The sequence below is a fragment of the Arabidopsis lyrata genome (assembly GCF_000004255.2).
Source record: "Arabidopsis lyrata subsp. lyrata unplaced genomic scaffold ARALYscaffold_1, whole genome shotgun sequence".
In the NCBI taxonomy this organism is placed as follows: domain Eukaryota; kingdom Viridiplantae; phylum Streptophyta; class Magnoliopsida; order Brassicales; family Brassicaceae; genus Arabidopsis; species Arabidopsis lyrata.
The window spans coordinates 5701912-5722146 of NW_003302555.1; the positions used below are offsets into that span (position 1 = coordinate 5701912).

Here is a 20235-nt window from a genome sequence, read left to right on the forward strand (position 1 = left end):
TGTATATGCTTAATATTGTAGGTTCTTCAACATGAATGTCAGTTTAAAGAAGCAGTGGAGTTCATGGAAGCACTTGGTTTAAAGAAGCAGTGCAGTTGTGTCATGTTCTTCAACATGAATGTCAGGTAATACTCTGTTTTTGATGTGTGGATGATTGTTTGGATTAAGACTTTGTTGGATCATTTGTGATGATGATTAATATTCCGGAAACTGTTGAGATAATTGAGCTTTTGTTAGCTGCTGCATATTGATTAGTCTTCATTAAGATTAGGTGAGACTTGAGTGTTGTTGGTTGTGTCAGTTTGTGATAAATGCTTTTAGAGTGTCTTTAATTGTTTGCTATTTGTCTACCTAAAATTGAATTAGAATGTCTACATCAGATAAATGCTTTGTGTAGTGATTGTTGGTGTCGGATCCCGTAATTCGGATCCGGCCCGGAAAGTTTAGGATTCAGGAAACGAAGTGGGCCGTCAAGCTAGCCCATATGATGAGATGAAAAGCCCACTTAATTTCAAATCCAGCTCGAATGTAACGTCGGAATCTGCGAAGTAAATAAAGTGCGGGTCATACGGAATTCACATATTGGAGAAGATTCGAAACGGAAATAATAATAAGGGCGTGATTCGCGGCTAGATTGGGGGGAACGGATTTCGACGATGTAGTTATAAATAGGGGTTGTAGATCATTTGTAAGGGGGACGGAATTTCTTGAGCAATAAACGGATACACATACTTCACTCTTTTGTTTTCTTTTTGACGATTGCTATTCGAATTAGCAAGGCTAGACGACCCGATACACATCATAAAATTTGTATTGCGGATTCCGACATCCACAATTTGGCGCTAGAAGGAGGGGTTTTCTAGTCTTTTACTCCAGAATATCAATCGAAAAGATGTCAGACATAGCGGATCCGGCTTCAGTCCTCGACGAGATCAAGAAGTTGCTTAAAGATCTGTCCGAGAAGACCGACCAGCAGCAGCTCGCCACCACTGCGTTGTCTGAGAAGCTTTCAGCGTTTGAAGAGCAAAGCGGCAGCCAAATCGCAGTCCTCACAGCGAGTTGTTCCGAAATCAGGTCAGCCCATAATGCTTATGCGGATCGGGTTGATACAATTCTTGCAGGAACTTTGCGGACCAACGGGCCTCGCGACCATTTGGACTTCCATGGTCCGAACGTTTCGAAGGTTCAGGATCCTAGACTCGTTTCCCCGAACAACGTACTCCCATCTTCTTTGCCTCTTGGCTCTTAGAGTGAACCTGGAGATGGATCCCGTCATGCTCAAGCACCTCAAAACTCAGCCGGCGGTCCCTTTGTTCCAGCCAGAACACCTCTCCCCATTCATCTTGGCAGCACCCCGCATCATCCTCAAACCGAGTCCCATCCACCTCACCTTCCGGTCAACCCGGAAATCTAGAGCTTACAAAATCAGATTCGGGAAATGAGTTCGAAGGTTCATCAAGCCACCAGTTCAGCTCCCGAAGTCGATAGAGTGATCGAGGAGACGAGAAGGACTCCCTTTACTCCTCGAATTGTAGCCCTGCGAATTCGAGACCAAAGGAAGGTCAAACTTCCGGGGTACGACGGTAAGGGAGATCCCAAAGAATTTTTAGCGTCTTTTCAGGTGACCGCAGGTCGGGTACATTTGGAGCCAGACGAAGTAGACGCGAGCTTATGCAAGCTCTTCGCCGAGAACCTATCCGGGCCAGCTTTGACCTGGTTTACTCAACTAGAAGAAGGATCGATCGATAGCTTCAAGCAACTATCTACTGCCTTCATCATGCAGTACGGATACTTCATCAAGAGCGATGTAACTGATGCCCAGCTGTGGAACCTCTCACAGGGAGCCGGAGAGCCGCTCCGGACTTACATCACCTCCTTTAAAGAGATTATGGTCCAGATCCCAAATTTGTCTGATTCCGCAGCTATTGCTGCACTCAAGAACGGTCTATGGCACGAATCCCGTTTCCGAGAAGAGTTGGTTGTTAACCGACCAGCCACTATTCAAGACGCCCTCCATCGGGCAACGAACTGGATAAACGCGGAAGAAGAGCGGGCCGCTCTAGCTAAAAAGTTCAAAGTAGCTCCAAAACCTGCTCAACTTCTTCCTCAGAAGAAACCTGTTCAACCTGAAGCTCGGAAACCTGGAGCTGGCACATTCTCAGTGGATCGGGAGGAGCCAAAAGGTTCTCCGAAGATTTCACCTGCGAAGCAATCTTTCTCGCCAAAGAGCAAAAACGGCGCTTTCCCGAGTAACAAGTGGATTCGTGACCCAAACGCCTACTGCGAGATCCACAAAGTCAAAGGGCATGCTACGAAAGATTGCAAGGCTCTAGGAAGGTTACTGGCTGCCAAGTTCGGATCCGGGGAAATAACCGAAATCGACATTTCGGAGCTCGAGCCAACTCATCCGTCGGAGCAAACAGTAGCAACAGAGGAACCATCTCCTCCTAGCAAAAAAACCAAAAGGATCCAGTCCCCTGATGTTTTTAAAGGACCGAAGAAGCAAATCCAGGTGATTATGGGGGGATCCAAGCTCTTTCGGGATTCCATTAGTGCAATCAAGCAACACGAACGGAGGGCAACCCCCCCGATTATCAAGAAGGCCAGACTTACTGAGGAACAATTACCCGAAGTAACATTCTCCGAAAGCGAAACCAGTCAACTTGACAAACCACACGATGACGCTCTGGTCATAACACTCGATATTGCGCATTGCGAAGTATCTCGGGTTCTCATTGATACTGGGAGTTCGGTGGATTTAATCTTCCTCGATACTCTGACAAGAATGGGAATATCGAAGCAAGATATAAAGGGGCCACCATCTCCTTTGGTTTCCTTTACTAGCGAAGCTTCAATGTCGCTAGGAACAATTGTGCTCCCGGTATCCGCAGAGGGCATAGTCAAAATGATCGAGTTCACGGTGTTCGATCGTCCGGCTGCTTATAATGTTATCTTGGGAACACCCTGGATTTATGAGATGAAAGCAGTACCTTCAACGTATCATCAATGCTTGAAATTCCCTACGAAATCCGGAGTAAAGCAAATCCTGGGAAGTCAGCGAGCTGCGAGGATGTGTTACATGTCCAGCCATAAGCTTAAAATTCAATAGCAACCACAGTTCGAGGTGCCTGCAAATCCCGTCAAAAAAATAAGCAGTGACCTCGTGGAGGCAGTGGTAGTTAATGAGGAGTATCCGGATCAAACTGTGAGAATAGGAGCAGGATTAAACGAAACACTCCGAGTCGAACTGATAACTTTCCTAAAAAGGAATAAAAAAACTTTCGCCTGGAAAATCGAGGAGATGACTGGGATCGATACAAAGGTCATTTCGCACGAGCTCAACATTGACCCGACTTTCAAACCAGTAAAACAAAAACGCAGGAAACTTGGTCCAGACCGTGCCGAGGCTATAAATTCCGAAGTTCAGCGCCTGCTCGATGCCGGTTTGATTCGCGAGGTCAAATATCCGGACTGGTTGGCAAACCCTGTTGTGGTCAAGAAGAAAAATGGGAAATGGCGGGTTTGTGTAGATTTTACCGATCTTAATAAAGCCTGTCCCAAAGATAGTTTCCCACTTCTGCACATCGACCGACTTGTGGAGTCAATTACGGGCCATGAAATGATGTCCTTTATGGATGCTTTTTCCGGGTATAATCAGATTTTGATGAATCCGGAAGACCAGGAAAAGACAGCTTTCATCACGGACCGTGGAACTTACTGTTATATAGTCATGCCTTTCGGGTTGAAAAATGTCGGAGCCACTTATCAACAGTTGGTGAATATGATGTTCAAAGATCTCCTCGGTAAAACGATGGAAGTGTATATTGACGATATGTTGGTGAAGTCAATATCAAGCACTTCGCATATTGAGCATCTAGAGCAGTGCTTCGCAATTTTGAATAAGTTCGGAATGAAGCTGAACCCGACCAAGTGCACTTTTGCAGTTCCGTCGGGAGAGTTTTTGGGTTATATTGTCACGGAGCGAGGAATCGAAGCTAATCCGCGACAGTTGAACGCTTTTCTGGCGATGACTTCGCCTGGCAACATCCGGGAAGTTCAGCGACTCACGGGGCGGATAGCAGCTTTGAACCGATTCATCTCGAAGTCAACTGATAGGTGCCTTCCATTCTATAATCTGCTCCGAAAAGCGAACAAGAATTTCATCTGGGACGAGAATTGCGAAAAGGCTTTCAAAGATCTAAAAGATTATTTGTCCAAACCTCCTGTGTTAGCGAAACCCGAGTTCGGAGAAGAGCTTTTCTTGTACGTATCGGTTTCTGACAGCGCAGTAAGTGGAGTGTTAGTGCGATTGGATCGGAACGACGAAAGACCGATTTTCTATGTAAGCAAGTCTTTTTCGGTAGCGGAGTCAAGATATCCGATGATGGAAAAGCTAGCTCTGGCAGTAATTACTTTGGCTCGGAAATTAAGACCGTATTTTCAATCTCATACGGTTATTATCCTAACCACGCAACCTTTAAGGGCAATTTTGCATAGTCCGAGTCAGTCAGGAAGATTGGTTAAATGGACAATTGAGCTAAGCGAGTATGATATTCAGTTCCGAACAAGGACAAGCTTGAAATCTCAAGTCCTCGCAGATTTTCTGATTGAACTACCTCTGGTCTCCATGGAAGTCAAAGAAAATGAAGGACCTTGGATACTTCATGTGGACGGAGCGTCCTCAAAACAAGGTTTCGGGATCGGTATCCGATTGCAATCCCCATATGGTGAAGTAATTGAACAGTCATTTCGTCTCGCATTTAATGCGTCGAATAACGAGGCGGAGTACGAGTCTCTCCTGGCAGGACTTCGTCTAGCGGTTGGGATTGGTATCACAAAATTACAGGCATTTTGCGACTCGCAGCTCGTTGCTAATCAATTTTCCGGTGATTATGAAGCACAGGATGGCAGAATGGAAGCTTACCTCGCTCAGGTTCAGGAATTGAGTAAAAAGTTTCTTAGTTTCGAACTCACTAGAATTCCGCGAAGTGAGAACTCAGCGGAGGATGCCTTAGCGGCATTGGCGTCGAGTTCCGAAGTAACAGTGAGCCGAATGATCCCCGTCGAAGTAATTGAACATCCCAGCATAGCCACCGGAGAGCTGAATTTCGTGACTACACGGTCTATGCAAAGAAGGATGAGTGTGGAACAAGAACCACAAAGGGTCGAGGAAACTGAGCAGAACTCCGAAGTAGAATCTCTAATCGGAACACCGCCTAATCCGGAACCACTACAACCAGTGCTACCGCTTCCGGATTGGGGGGCAGACTGGCGGATACCCATCAGAGAATACATCCTTAATGGTATTCTCCCTGCGGATAAGTGGGAGGCACGGAGACTGAAAGCTAAAAGTGCTCGTTTCTGCATTTCGAGCGACATCCTCTACAGAAGAAGCATCTCGGGTCCTGACATGATCTGTATTTTCGGACAGCAGGTCCGTACTGTGATAAAAGAGATTCATGACGGAGTATGCGGAAATCACTCCGGAGGTCGCTCTTTGGCTTATAAAGTAAGAAAGTACGGATATTTCTGGCCCACGTTAATCGCGGATTGCGAGGAGTATGCGCGGAAGTGCGAGCAATGCCAGAAGCATGCACCTTCAATTCACCAACCCACCGAGCCATTATCATCAGTCTCTTCGCCTTATCCATTTATGAAATGGTCTATGGATATTATTGGGCCTCTTCATGTTTCTACTCGCGGAGTGAAATTTGTCTTGGTTCTTACCGATTATTTCTCGAAGTGGGTAGAAGCGGCAGCCTACGTAAACATAACTCAGGTTCAAGTTCGCAAGTTCATTTGGCAGGACATCATTTGTAGGCACGGTTTGCCATATGAGATCGTTACTGATAACGGACCTCAATTCATTTCACGGCAATTCGAATCTTTCTGCGAAGAATGGCAAATCAGACTCAGTCGATCAACGCCTCGTTACCCGCAGGGTAATGGTCAAGCTGAAGCAATGAACAAAACTGTTTTGTCTACTTTGAAGAAAAAACTCAAGTCGCACAAAGGAACTTGGTTTAATGAACTACAGAGTGTTCTCTGGGCAATTCGCACTACTCCTAGGCGTGCAACTGGTGAAACACCATTTTCATTAGTTTATGGAATGGAGGCTGTAATCCATGCTGAAATATTTGTGCCAAGTCCGAGACGGATGAATAACCCGCAGAACGATGCAGCAAATAGCGAACTGATGGTGGACGTTATTGATACCATTGAGGAGCGACGTGATCGAGCTTTGATTCGAATGCAAAATTACCAGAATGCCGCAGCTCGATACTATAATTCGACTGTCCGAAGTCGGCACTTCGACGTTGGGACATTAGTATTACGCAAAGTTCAGCAAAATACAGCCGAAGACGGAGCAGGAAAGTTAGGCGTCAATTGGGAAGGTCCTTATCGAATTACTCAGGTAGTTCGCAATGGAGTTTATCGCCTTGAAAACATGGAAGGAAAAGCAGTCCGAAGAGCTTGGAATTCCATTCATCTGAAGAGATACTTTGTTTAAGTATTTTATTATTTTCACTATTGTAAATCGAACTACGACAGACTTGATCCCCACCTTTGGGTACGTAGGCAGCTCGGACCTCGAGTGCAGTCTCTAAATCAATAAAATATTTACATTGTTGAAACAGTCTAAATATTCAAAGCCGAGATCTATCTCACAAACCGAAAAGGTTATTTTCGTACTATTTAAGATTCTTTTCATCCGAGCTCAGTGCTCGAATAGACGAATCTTTATCTCTAGAAACAAATGGAGATTTTTCTTCTAAAACAATTTCTAAGTATATTTACTTAAAAGAATAGTTGGTTCAACACAGTTCAATTCGGACTTCGATGTCCAAGTCTCGTGTCATGTTTCTTGAAAACCGGAAATACTTCAAATGTATTTCGTTTTCCTTTATGAACTTCTTGTCCGACTTGCGTTAGCAAAAAGATTTTCGGGAAGGAAATAGCTTAAGTTTTTAAAATCCAAAAGATACGGGAAGCAAAAGCAAAAGGTTCTGATTAAAAACAAAAGGGGGGCCATTTAAGCCATAACAACCCCGGAAATCAAATCAAGGATCTTTAGGCTTCGGGATCCTGCTGTCGCTTTTCCTCCGACCCCTGGACTGTTTTGAGGTCGGACATGAGACTTTTGTTGGAACCGAACTCATTGATTACAAGTTCCTCCTCGGTATATGGACCTTCAGGTGCCGACTCGGGAGGAGTGGCAACAAAGAGATGAGCAAACTCATCAGGACGAGGCTTGAGAGCGTTTATCTTGTTAACTTTGGCCTCCGCATCCGCTTCATCCTTCTTCACAGACTCCAGCTCGGCATCAATATCCGGGATTTCGCCTCTCTTAAGCTCCTCAAGAAGCTCCCGATTTGCTCTAGTCTCCACAGCTCGGTTGCTTATTGACTCATTCTCACTTAGGGCTTTCAGGTAGATCTCATGCTTTGAGATCAAGCCACTGTAGTGTTCTCGGAGTTTCTTTCGCTCATCCTTCCTTGCTGCTGCGAGCTCCTCGTCCCGTTTTTCCGCAGCAACCTTGCACCATTCCTCACTTCGCTTGATTTCGGCCTCCAACGAAGTTATCTTGTCACATGCCTCAAGGTACATGTTCTTTCCGGTTTTCAGTTTCACCGACAGATCCGTGTTAACTACATCAAGATGGTTACAGCGAGCTTCGGCACTCAACATCCGTTCCCGGATATCGTTGGCCTTCGCCACAGCTTTAGCATTCTCTTCCTTCATCTCTTTCATTTGACGGATCTCCTCTTCGAGTTCAGCAACTCGAGTCCTAAGGCTGTCAAGCTCGTTCACGGGGAAGAGCGGGCTCTCGTGACAAGAAAAGGTGGTGTTGTATTCGAGCATAATCTATCAGAATGAAAAGAAATCGTTAGTTCAAGCGAAACGAGCTGAAGTAAGAATTAAAGGAGGTACCTCTCCAAGTTTGTCGGCGAAGCGAAAGTAATTCGCCCTGTTGACTTCTTTTAGCTCGCTGAAGGCCGGGATCCTCATCCCAGCCGGAGTGAAGTTCCTCATGAAATCAGCTGGAGACTTCGGAGGGGCTAATTGAAAGTTTTATAGGAAATCAATATGAATGATTCGTACTTTGCAAAAAGAATCGAAAAACAATATAGGATTACCTATTGGAATAGGGATTTCTTGACGACCAGATTCCCGATTCTCTGAGTCTTGCGAAGGCGACCATGACTTGAACGGGAGGTTCGGACAGCGGAGTCCCCTGAGAAGTGTCTTTAGCTCCTTGGCTAGTAGTCCCGGCATCTTCGGAAGGAGTCACATCGACATTCGTGTGAGAACGACTTTTGCGATGTAGAGGAAGAACATCTGAGTCCTCGCTCTTGCGTTTCCTCGAGGAAGTTGCAGTTGGTCCTCCGTCAGAATACTCTTTTTCCCGAGATGATCGGGAGGAACGGGAATCCGAAACTCGGACTATCTCTTTACCAGCAGACTCCTTCACTTGATCTCGACGATCAGAAGTCTTCGATTCAGATGCCGGCATAACAGAGCCGGAAGACCTTCCTTTCCCAGATGCGGATCTGGACTTTCCCTCTTCCAGGGCCTTCGCCATTCTGGCCTTATCTTCCTTTTCTCTTGCCTCCCTAACCTTTTCCCTCTCTTTTTGGAGCCTCTTCTCTTCACGGTAGGAGACTGGAGACATGTTTCTATCGATGATGGGAGAAGTGTGAGGTGGAGAAGAGGTAATAAGGTCGGAGCGACTGCGGACACGGGAGCACGAGTTCCGAATTCGTTCACAAGTAAAGAGTTCCCACGTGAGGTCACTTTGATTGCAAATCCTGATGAACTGTTCTGCAAAGGTATGGGAGACCGGTGTCTTCGGAAGTTTAACTGCAAAACAAAAAAGGATTATTTCACCGAGGAGTGAAGTCAAGAAATGAAAATATGCAATAAATCCCTAAAAACCATCTAACCAGGACGACGTGTCCAGTCCCGAAAAAAAATCCTGCATTTGGACCATAGGTGAACTCGTTAACAGGAAAGAAGAAATACGACTTCCTCTACTTCTCATCTTTTTCAGGAAAGTCTCCGAAGACCCTGAAATGACTCCTCGGGCTAAGGAAGAAGGTTCCCGGGGTTCGCCCCTTCTTCATTGTGTAGAGATGAAAAATGTCGGATAGCGTAATCCGGTATCCATTCTCCTCTGCAAGAGTCTGGAGGCATAGAACTATCCTACGTTCGGGCAAAGCTGAGGCAAAGCGATCCCCAGTTCATGCATAAGTTCTATCAGAAGCCCCGGTAAAGGAAAGGAAAGGCCGCACTCCGAAAAGAATATTTTGAAGGCGCAACAGTGATCGGTAGGAGCAGATTCAGGAGACTCTCTGGGCTCCGGAGCTATCAGTTTAACTTGTCGAGGGATACCGCAGCCGCCTTTCATCAGAGCTAGTTTCCTGTCATCGAGTTCTGAGGAAAAGTATTTCCCGAACTCATCTTCGAGGATGAAAGATTCATTTCGGACCTTCTTACTCTTCTTCGGAGCCATAACATGAAATTGAAAGTTCTAAAGATGAAAAAAGATCTGGCAAGAAATGAATCGAGAAACCCTCAAGAAAACTGGTGAAGATCTTCGCCGAAAACCCAGGAGATGAAGATCCCGACGGAGAGTATTCTTCGGATGACGGGGAAGAACCACCGGAATTCGAAGGAGTACGGCGGAGGAACGGCAATTGACGGAAGTTTCTTCACACCTAACGGTTGAAAATCTAAAAGATCTTCAGATCTATGGCCTAAACCTAGCGGAAAGCAGGTGCTAAGAGTAATCTACTTCTAAAAATCTAATCGGATTCAAGAGTTCAAAGCGAAAAACAAAATCAATGGGAGAATTTAGGAGTAAGGAGAAGAGGGATACCTTTAAATAAACGGAGGACAGAAGTGGATCGTGGGTATTGAAGGCAAGGTACAGAACTCGAAGGGTCCAGTCTAATATATAGAACGTTTTGGCGGGAAAAGTGAGAACCCTAGGATCTCGAAGCGTCGCCTCGTTCCCGAGAAGAATCTCTCGGTTGGCAGGAAAAGTGAAAACCCTAGGATCTTGAAGCGTCACCTCGGACACGGAAAAATCCCGAGATTGACGGTATTTATGTCGAATTTCCTTTGTTACAAGATTTTCAATATCATAAGTATCCCGAAGCATACACCTCGGAACACTTGGGGGGCAAACTGTTGGTGTCGGATCCCGTAATTCGGATCCGGCCCGGAAAGTTTAGGATTCAGGAAACGAAGTGGGCCGTCAAGCTAGCCCATATGATGAGATGAAAAGCCCACTTAATTTCAAATCCAGCTCGAATGTAACGTCGGAATCTGCGAAGTAAATAAAGTGCGGGTCATACGGAATTCACATATTGGAGAAGATTCGAAACGGAAATAATAATAAGGGCGTGATTCGCGGCTAGATTGGGGGGAACGGATTTCGACGATGTAGTTATAAATAGGGGTTGTAGATCATTTGTAAGGGGGACGGAATTTCTTGAGCAATAAACGGATACACATACTTCACTCTTTTGTTTTCTTTTTGACGATTGCTATTCGAATTAGCAAGGCTAGACGACCCGATACACATCATAAAATTTGTATTGCGGATTCCGACATCCACAGTGATTATACTTCATAAATGCTTTGTGTAGTGATTAGTCTTCATTATATTTGTGATTTTTATTTCAAATGTTAATCTGTATTGTTTCTTAATCTTGAATTTGATTTATTGTTTTCTTTTTATTGTGAGATATGGTGTTTATTGGACACAAAGATGAGAGAACGGAGAGGAGATGGACTGTGAGGATCAGAAGCTGCGTTAAATGGCCAGACATTAAGGTAACAGAAGCTATCTTGAATTTGATTTAGAACATTGATTATTTTTGTAGTTAATATTAGGTGAGACTTGAGTGTTTTGGTTGTGTCAATTTAGTGATAAAAGCATCTTAAAAGAGTTTTTAATTGTTTGCTTTCTGTCAGTTTTGATGTTGAATTAGATTGTCTACATCAGTTTTTAATTGATCAATGCTTGTTTGGTTTCCATTAGGGTTTAGAAGTAAGTGTATCATTGATTGTTACCCACAACTGTAAACAAACACTAACACATAAAGTCTCTCTTTCTCTCCCATTCTCTTTCATTCTCTCGGATTCTTCTTTTATTCTCCCATTCTCTTTCATTCTCTCATCTTTCATTTTCTTTAATTCCCTTTGTAAACTCCCTGAAACTCTTGGAGATGAATCCATATACTAACTCTGCTGGCTTCATGGAGATGTTAACAAGTCAACAAGAAAGAGGAAGCCTAAACCCCAATGCTTGTGAGTCAGCATCACCAAGTATCAGACTTGGTGAATCTGATCTCCCTGCCTACAACACCCAATGGACAGAAGCGACAGAAGCTACAACTCAAGGTGGAAGCGCCAAAGCTAAATCCACACCAAGAAAGAGGAACATGTGGACAAGTCAAGAAGATTTAGTCTTAATATCAGCGTGGCTTAATACAAGTAAAGATGCCATTGTTGGCAATGAGCAAAGAGGAGTAGCATTCTAGAAGAGGATTGCAGCATATTATGCTGCAAGTCCCAATATATCTGGTGAGAAAAAGAGAGAGCCAACCCACTTTAAACAAAGGTGGGCCAAGATAAATGAGCTTGTTTGTAAGTTTGTGGGTTCTTTCCAAGCTGCAGCAGGACAGGTGGCAAGTGGTATGAATGATGACGATCTGATTAAGCTTGCGCATCAGATATTTGAGGCTGACTACGATAATAAGTTCAACTTGGAGCATGCATGGAGAGCGTTGAGGAATGAGCAGAAGTGGTGTCAAGAGCAGTCCACTAAATCCACTGACAAGAATAAAAGAAGAAACGTAGATTCTGAAGCTTCCCAAGCCCATAATGAGTCTCAAGCATCTCAATCTCGTCCTGCTGGTGTTAAGGCAGCCAAGGCAAAACTCAAAAAGCCTGCCACAACTGCGCCACTTGTAGAAGAAGAAGGGCAGGATGTAGAAAGGATTCAGGCTTTATGGGAGATAAGGCAAAAAGAGTTTGCTTTGAAGCAGCAAGAACATGCCTTTAGAAAGGAACTTACCAACTCGAAGTTGCTTGATTCTCTTTTATCTAAATCAGATCCTCTATCTGAAATTGAGGAAGAACTAAAGAACAAGTTAATTAGGGATATTTTGCTTTGAATGTCTCTCATGTATTTCTGTCTTTATATTTATGTCTATGCTTTTAATTTCTTGCTTGGATTTCTGTCTTTATGTTTATGTTTCAATTTGAAATTGTGGTTGTATTTCTGGTTTATGTTTGCTAAATGAAGTTTATGTTTCAATTTGTTTTATGTCTTTATGTTTCAATTTGGCTTTGTATCTTTTTGTTTATGTTTCGATTTCTTTCATGTCTTTTAACTTATGGTTTTTGCAATAACTTGGTATGAATTATGTGCAGGTTCACGTGAAAGGAGAAGAAGAGGACAAGTCTGAATCTGTACTTGGACACCACAAGACTTCTTTGTAACCACAAGTTTCCAGCAAGCTTTTGGACCACTTGATACTCTCTCTTTGGTCACGGACCAAGCGTATTTGTTCACTTCTTTGTAACCACAAGTAATAAATTGATTTGTACCACAAGTCACAAATGCTTTGTAACCATGTATTATTTGAGAACATTGCCTATAAATATCACAAATTTCATGTTGCTATGAATTATCTCTTCTCCTCAGTCTACTTTTTCTTACAAACTCACAACAAAAGAAATCCAAATCGTTGAACCACAACCAATTACTTATCTAAAACCAATTCTAAACCATAATTTATTCCATAAGCAAATACCATCTTCTATTTCTTTTCACTTCAATATCTTGTTCTAAACCCAAATCTTTTTCTTCCTAAAAATTATACATACAAAATGGCTTCATCTTCCAATTACAATTTCGAAGAAGCGTTGGACGAAGAATTATCTAATGCTTTATCCAATGCTTTCCAGCAAGCGTTGGATAATTCTTTGGATTCTTACGGTGATCGTCAGCAAGCCGCAAAACCGAGGAAAAAACGAGTCCATATTGAAAGAAATCGAGAAGAAGGACACATCCAGTTATGGAACGATTATTTCGCAGAAAATCCAACTTTCCCTCCTAATCTATTCAGACGCCGTTTTAGAATGAATAAGCCATTATTCATGCGTGTTGTTGATCGCCTCTCCACAATTCCATTCTTTCAACAAAAAAGAGATGCTACAGGAAGAAACAGTTTATCTACACTACAGAAGTGTACAGCAGCAATTCGTATGCTTGCATATGGTTTAGCGGCTGATGCGGTTGACGAATACCTGCGGATTGGTGCAACCACTTCGATGAAGTGCATGGAACATTTTGTTGACGGAATTATTTATTGCTTTGGAGATGAATACTTACGACTACCCACTGCAGAAGATCTTCAACGGCTACTCGTTATTGGAGAGATTCGAGGATTTACCGGGATGATGGGAAGCATTGATTGTATGCATTGGGAGTGGAAGAATTGCCCTACCTCTTGGAAAGGACAATATACACGTGCCTCTGGAAAACCAACGATCGTTTTAGAGGCTGTAGCTTCCCAAGATCTTTGGATATGGCATGCGTTTTTTGGACCGTCAGGTACTTTAAACGATATTAATATTCTAGATCGCTCTCCGGTTTTTGATGACATCTTAAAAGGGCGAGCACCAGCAGTGAATTATACAGTCAACGGGAACGAGTATAATTTGGGTTACTATCTCACGGATGGCATTTATCCTAAATGGGCTACTTTTATCCAATCTATTTCACTTCCACAAACTGAAAAAGCATCTTTATTTGCAACCCATCAAGAAGCTTGCCGTAAAGATGTCGAGCGTGCTTTTGGAGTTTTGCAAGCTCGATTTGCTATTGTCAAAAATCCGGCTCTTCTTTGGGATAAGGTAAAAATAGGAAATATTATGCGAGCATGTATAATACTTCACAATATGATAGTAGAAGACGAACGAGATGGGTATACTCTGTTTGATACGACCGAATTCGAACAAGCGGAATCTGCAGGAAGTTCACGGGTGGATTTCACATATTCTACAGATATGCCTTCAAATTTCTTCTGATGACCAATAGAGCTCGAGTTCGTGATCGAGGTATGCATCAACAATTGAAGAATGATTTGGTCGAGCATATATGGACAAAATATTCCAGAAATTAAGTTTAAAACATTTATGCTTTATGTAATTTATGTTATAAATTGTATCTCATGTATGTTTTAATTTTTTTACTTTGTAACAATTATTAAATTTTCTATAATTATAAATTTTATTTTTATATTAATATTTTTTTTTCTAAGAACCACATGTTAAGAGCCTACCATTAATCACACAGAAATCTTAACTCAAAAATACTATCTCTTAACAATCACTTTTACAAATAAATTACTTAAATATTGCTAAGAGCAAATTCTAAGAACCCACCTATAATCATGCTCTTACATACTAACAAGTAAGTCAACATTTAATTTAAGAATCACATCGTATTACCATAATGACGGTCCAACATAGCTTTAAAACTTGTGAAGTCAATTAACTAAAATAAAATCACTTAATTATTTTGTTCTTATCAAAATTAATTTTGAAAATTTATTAAGTTTACTACCAATAGTCAAAGTTTTTTGCATTAAGGTCTCCTCTCTATAGTCTATATATAGAGAGATGAATCAATTTATTCACATCGAAATTTTATTCTCATTGCAAGGGCAAAATCTATGGCGAGACTTATCTTTCATTTTGTATTCGCTCTTATTGTTGCATATTGTAAGAATATGCTACACATATATACATAGCTTTGAATGTGAAATATCCGTTTTACACTTCTGGCAACATTTACTAATGTTTTATTACTTTTGGGATGCAGATTTATTGTCGGTATCTGATGCGATAGTAAGAGAATGGAAAGAACCATGCTTTTGTCCTTCCACAAATCCTTACTGCAACTGTGGCGATGATCTTCAAGTTCCTACTCCTTCAGTGATTGGTCCTAACCCTAAAATCGAAAAGTGTGCGCGTTGCAATGGAAACTCTCAATGTAACAAAGTTTGTCCGGCAACGTGCAAATACAAAGTCTGTATATACAATCCAACATGTGATTTGCATACATGTTATTGCTATATATGTTGATTGATGCAACTTCGGTGAACGTATAGGTAGTTAAAAGAAGAAATGTCGAGCTTACATGGTTTTTACAAATATATGGAAATGAATATTTCTCATTATATTAATTTTGCTAAGTATATGTCACATATTCGATGGGGTGGTGTGTGTTTTAAATTCTCATTATTATGATAAAGCCAAAAGACTTTTGTCTGACATAGGAAGAAATGTGAAAGACCTAAAAGAAAAAATTGGAAAAAGATAACTCTTTTGCCCATAGAGGTATATAGTTGAGATCAATAGAAGCTAATTAGCACAAATTGGTTCTTTGATATCTAATGAAACGTAGTGGTTAATCGTAAAACAGAGGTAGAGATGGTTGCCATAAAAACAAAAACATGTACGCTAATATTGATATTAAATATATATATTACAAAAAAATCCAAAACATATTTGACTAGAAGATAACATATAATAGAATTAACGAATTTCTAATTAAGAGAGAAAGAGAGATATCAAGACTATTTTTTTCTGTTAAAGGAGAGAAATCAAGACTTACAACAAAGGACGAAAGGAAACAAAAATGAGCAATGTTGCCATCATATCTTTAACATGAATTTTCGTGTTTATCAATTTAACGCGTAGGATTTGTGAACTAATTTACTGTTTGGTATTAATGTATGGTGGATTGGATGGGGGTATTTAAATAGTGTGTGTGTAGAAGCAATGAAGCATGAAAATGACAACTAATTAAATAAGTTTGAATATATAGGAGTTTAAAATAATCAAAATAAGTTTTATAAAATAAATAAAATATCATTTTAAACATATTTTTATGTTCTAAAATGTATTTCATGATTTTTTTAATTAGAAATAATTTAGATTATTTAACTATTTTTTTTTAAATGTGCGTATAAAGTTTTTTGAGTGCGACCCAGGGAGACAATGTCTCTCCGTAATTCATTCAGAAACTAAAAAGGAATTAAATGCGTATAAAGTTTGACACTTTGACTGTTTTTTTCTTCTTCTATTTTATATAATATATTAATATTAATTTATAACAAACATAAATCATTATTTAAAAAGTCTCACATTTGTTTTTATTTATATACTTTTATTAATTTTCATCTTTGTTCGTTTTACATATTTCTGACTTTTAATATTAATTAGTTAAAATCATATATTTACCATAAATGCATATTGTTTCTATTACTATTAAATGAAGTACAAAATCTATTTAAACAAAAAAATGAAGTACAATATATAAAATCTATTTATTGTTGTAATATTCATATACTTTGATGCAGATCTAAAACTTTATTTATACATAATTTTAAATGCTTATTTTCTTTGATTACTTTTTAAAGATATTTCTAACTCAATGATCTATGGATGTTCATTAATTAATTTTTTATATATTTTAAAATATTAATATAAACCCATTTCAAATTTTCAATATTGAAAAAGGTCAATTTAAGATACAAAATTTAGTTCTTAAAATTATTATTTTACCATTACCAATTAACTCTATCATATTCTTGTATTTACTATTTTGAAAATTATTCAATCCAATTAACATTCAAAATTTAATATTAAATTTCTTATTTATCTTTAAGTCAAAATTAATCAATTTTAAGTTTAGGTCAGTAAAATTTAATTATAAATATACTAAAAACACACACACAAAGTTTTTAATAACTAAATACTTTTTGAAAACTGTAAATCCAATCCAATTAACTTTTTTTGCTAATTTTTCAAATGAATTTTAATAAAAACATTAAAATAATTAAGCACAATAAATTCTTTAACGTGTATAAATATCTAGAGCCCATCATCACAAACCAACAAATCAGTTACAGATTAAATTCATTAGACAGAGTCATTTTCAAAACTCGGAGACAAATATGAAGAATCTTCGAATAACCATTATTGCGTTCCTGGCCGTTCTTGTCTTCACCACAACTGGTATTTAGTTTCAATATACATTATTGTAACACTTTGTTTGTTGGCCGCTTTGATATAAACAACGTTCGTATTAATTCTTTTTATATTTTATTTGGCAGTTACAAATTCTTTGGATGAATCTAAGGTGGACACTATATCCGGATTCATAGAAAACAATTGTAAATTGGACCAGGGTTGTTTAAACCATATTGCATGTAAGCATTGTTCCTATCGCAATTGCAAATGCGATAATGGAACTTGTAAATGCCATGGCTCTAAACCCCCAAGCCCTTGATCCAACTGCATCTTGAACTTGTCTTTCTCCTATATACTCTTTTGTTTGTAATGCAAAAGAAAATAATACATTATGTTCAATTGATATAACTGGTAATGAAGATTATATATATCAACAATTAATTAGTATACAAAACTATATATCGAATGAAAGGTTTTGTGACCGAGATTATATATAACATGATTTTGCTTGGAGATGGTGTGGCTGAGTAAATCAATCTGGTTCAATTATGTATGTGTTATGCTTTCCAAAGTCCATAACCCGATACCAATTTTCTGCAACCGCCTAGTAATCGCCCAGATCATTACATAAGATTACATACAAAATCATGAGATCATAGTTAGAGTTTAGATAACATAACTTATGGCTGATAGCGTTAAAAATGCACATAGAAGAAATAAGCTAATCACCCTGTCGGTTTGGTCTGAACATATTTTATGATAATATATCTAAAATAGTGCTTGTAGAAACAACAAATAATGTAATTATCGATTTACAATTGTATATCAAAAGCCCAGGTCTAACTTCAAAATACAAGACTTACATTTTTTTGGGGTGGCCCTGAGCCCTAAACCAGCAATATGGAAAAAGAAAAGCCATAAATTCTTAGGATACATTTTTATTTTATTTTTTTCTTATGACACCTTCAAAACGGCAAAATAGCTTTCCGGAGCCACCAAAGTTTAATTGGACAAACGACAAAAGCCATAGATATTTTTTTCTATCCACGTAACCGTCACTTCTTTTGGGATAAATTTAATTTCTACAAAAAGCCATAGATTTTTAGAACACCTTATTTAATGAATATGTAAAATTAATTTGACATTATGCGTTATTTAATGAAAACATTGACGAAAGCAAAAATATTTTAGGCAACGAAGCAACTTTCTGGACCTCATCATGCTCTATATATACCTATTATTGTAGTCTTTCTTCATTCCATCGCAAACTAAACTAAAGTTATTCACACCTCATATTCTTCAAACGAAATCTGTTCAGAGCTAGGAGAAAATATGACCAACCTTCGCGTAACCATTGCAGTGTTTTTGGCCGCTCTTGTCTTCACTGCGACTTGTATTTAGTTTTCGTTTCTAAATCTAAAATTCAATTTTCAATTAGTGTTTCTTATTATCTTATATACCAAGAACCTTGTTTTGAATATGGATTTTTTTTATTTTTTTTGGCAGTTTCAAACTCTGTGGTGGAAGCCAATAAGAAAGAGATCATAATCACGTTCACATGCAAAAAGAAATCGGACTGTTTCACAAACATTGCTTGTGAAGCTTGTGTTGATTGCCGATGTGATAAAGGATTATGTAAATGCCATGGTTTTGGTGGAGACAAGGGAAATCCAACAGCTGCGCCATTAACTCCTTAATTTGTCCATTTCTTTTTCTTTTTTAAATCCTCTTTTGTTTCTTGTAATGCAAATGAATAATTAAAAAGTGAAAAATTTCAATTGATGAAATTTTTTTCGTGATTGACAATTTGGTGAAAAAAAACTAAACTAACTTTGCCTGAAATTAACTTCCAGATTTAATCACTAGTGGCAGTTTTTAACACATCACAAAAAAAAATATTTCTTTTTGATATATGGATAAATTTTTTTTTTTTATGTAAAATGATCAAACAGAGATGAGAGATAAAATATAATGATTTAAAATAATTAATAGGATATAATTTGATATGAAATCTTTTTTTTATTAAATTTGATTGGCTATACAAGTTTTCGGAAGATACTTTAGGGTATTTAAAAAGAATTTTATTTTATTTTTGGAATATAATTTTAAATGATTTAATCATTAAATATAGGAACAAGTACGAAAAAGTATAAGATAGTTTTGCCCTTAATAAGTGTTTTTTTTTTAATTATAAATACAGCTTTCTAATGACATTTCATGAAAAGTTTAACACCTCCATAACTATTTTACTCAAAAATGTTCCCCAATTAATAGTATTACATATTATCAGTCAACTTTGCACAAAAAAAGAAGAAGATATTATTAGTCAACAAAAAAGATATTATTAGTAAAAAAATATATATTATTAGTCAACAAAAGATATGATATTTTCATTTATGTTTACTAAGTAATAAATATAGATTTCTATTTCCAAACATTAAAAAAAAAAACAGATAAAATCACTAGATATGTGTTGTTCTGTCATATCTGTGTATACTACACTAATTTCATTACAAACCAAACTAAAATAATATACATCGTTCCTTTCATATTCAACAGAAGGAATCGGTTTCAAAACATAATTAGAGAGAAAAATGAACAATCTTCGCGTAATTATAGCTGTGTTATTGGCCGTTCTTGTCTTCACCGCGACTGGTAATTAGTTTCTTTACATTTAACGCAATGGTTGACCACTCTAAACACTTAACAGTGTTTTAATTTAATTGTTTTCTTTCTTCTTCTTGCAGTTTCAGAGTCTGCGGAGGAAATGGGAAAAGGGGATGTCACAATCTCACTTAAATGCAAAACGAAAACGGAATGCTTAAAGAACATTGCGTGTGAGGCTTGTGTCGATTGTCGATGCGATAGTGGAACTTGTAAATGCCATGGTTTCACAGCAGAAACCAATAATCCAACCGTTTAATTAACTCATATTTCTCCTAAATGTTCTCTTTTTCTTTTTATATTGTGAAAGAAAAATAAAGCGCAAAAGTTCAATTGATATAACAATGAAAACTATGTATCAATATCAATCATTTGTTATATGATTACATATGGAATGAAACGTGTGTTAAGATTGACATATCAAATTCCAGCCACACAAAAAACTAGAAATTCACACTAAATTAATTATCATCTAGCACCCGATTTATAAGTACGATGATAATCTCTGCG

At 38.8% G+C, this 20235-nt stretch overlaps 4 protein-coding genes across 4 annotated transcripts; all 4 read left to right on the forward strand.

Moving 5' to 3' along the window:
• Nucleotides 1–14699: 14699 nt before the first annotated feature.
• Nucleotides 14700–15265, forward strand: LOC9326071 (defensin-like protein 268). Its single transcript, XM_002889963.2, has 2 exons — nt 14700–14805; nt 14906–15265. Exons 1-2 carry the CDS (start codon nt 14757–14759, stop codon nt 15166–15168), a joined length of 312 nt encoding a protein of 103 aa, XP_002890009.1. The 5' UTR covers nt 14700–14756; the 3' UTR covers nt 15169–15265.
• A 1709-nt stretch (nt 15266–16974) lies between these two features.
• LOC9326072 (defensin-like protein 286) lies at nt 16975–17495 on the forward strand. The gene is made up of 2 exons (XM_002889964.2): nt 16975–17106; nt 17205–17495. The coding sequence occupies exons 1-2, from the start codon at nt 17046–17048 to the stop codon at nt 17378–17380; spliced, it is 237 nt and encodes a 78-aa protein (XP_002890010.1). The 5' UTR covers nt 16975–17045; the 3' UTR covers nt 17381–17495.
• An 898-nt stretch (nt 17496–18393) lies between these two features.
• On the forward strand, nt 18394–18839 carry LOC9326073 (putative defensin-like protein 288). The gene is given in 3 exon segments (XM_021013784.1): nt 18394–18408; nt 18568–18658; nt 18661–18839. Coding segments are annotated over 3 exon segments (204 nt in total). The 3' UTR covers nt 18759–18839.
• A 575-nt stretch (nt 18840–19414) lies between these two features.
• Nucleotides 19415–20039, forward strand: LOC9326074 (defensin-like protein 287). Its single transcript, XM_002889966.2, has 2 exons — nt 19415–19716; nt 19809–20039. The coding sequence occupies exons 1-2, from the start codon at nt 19656–19658 to the stop codon at nt 19982–19984; spliced, it is 237 nt and encodes a 78-aa protein (XP_002890012.1). The 5' UTR covers nt 19415–19655; the 3' UTR covers nt 19985–20039.
• The last annotated feature ends 196 nt before the right edge of the window (nt 20040–20235 follow it).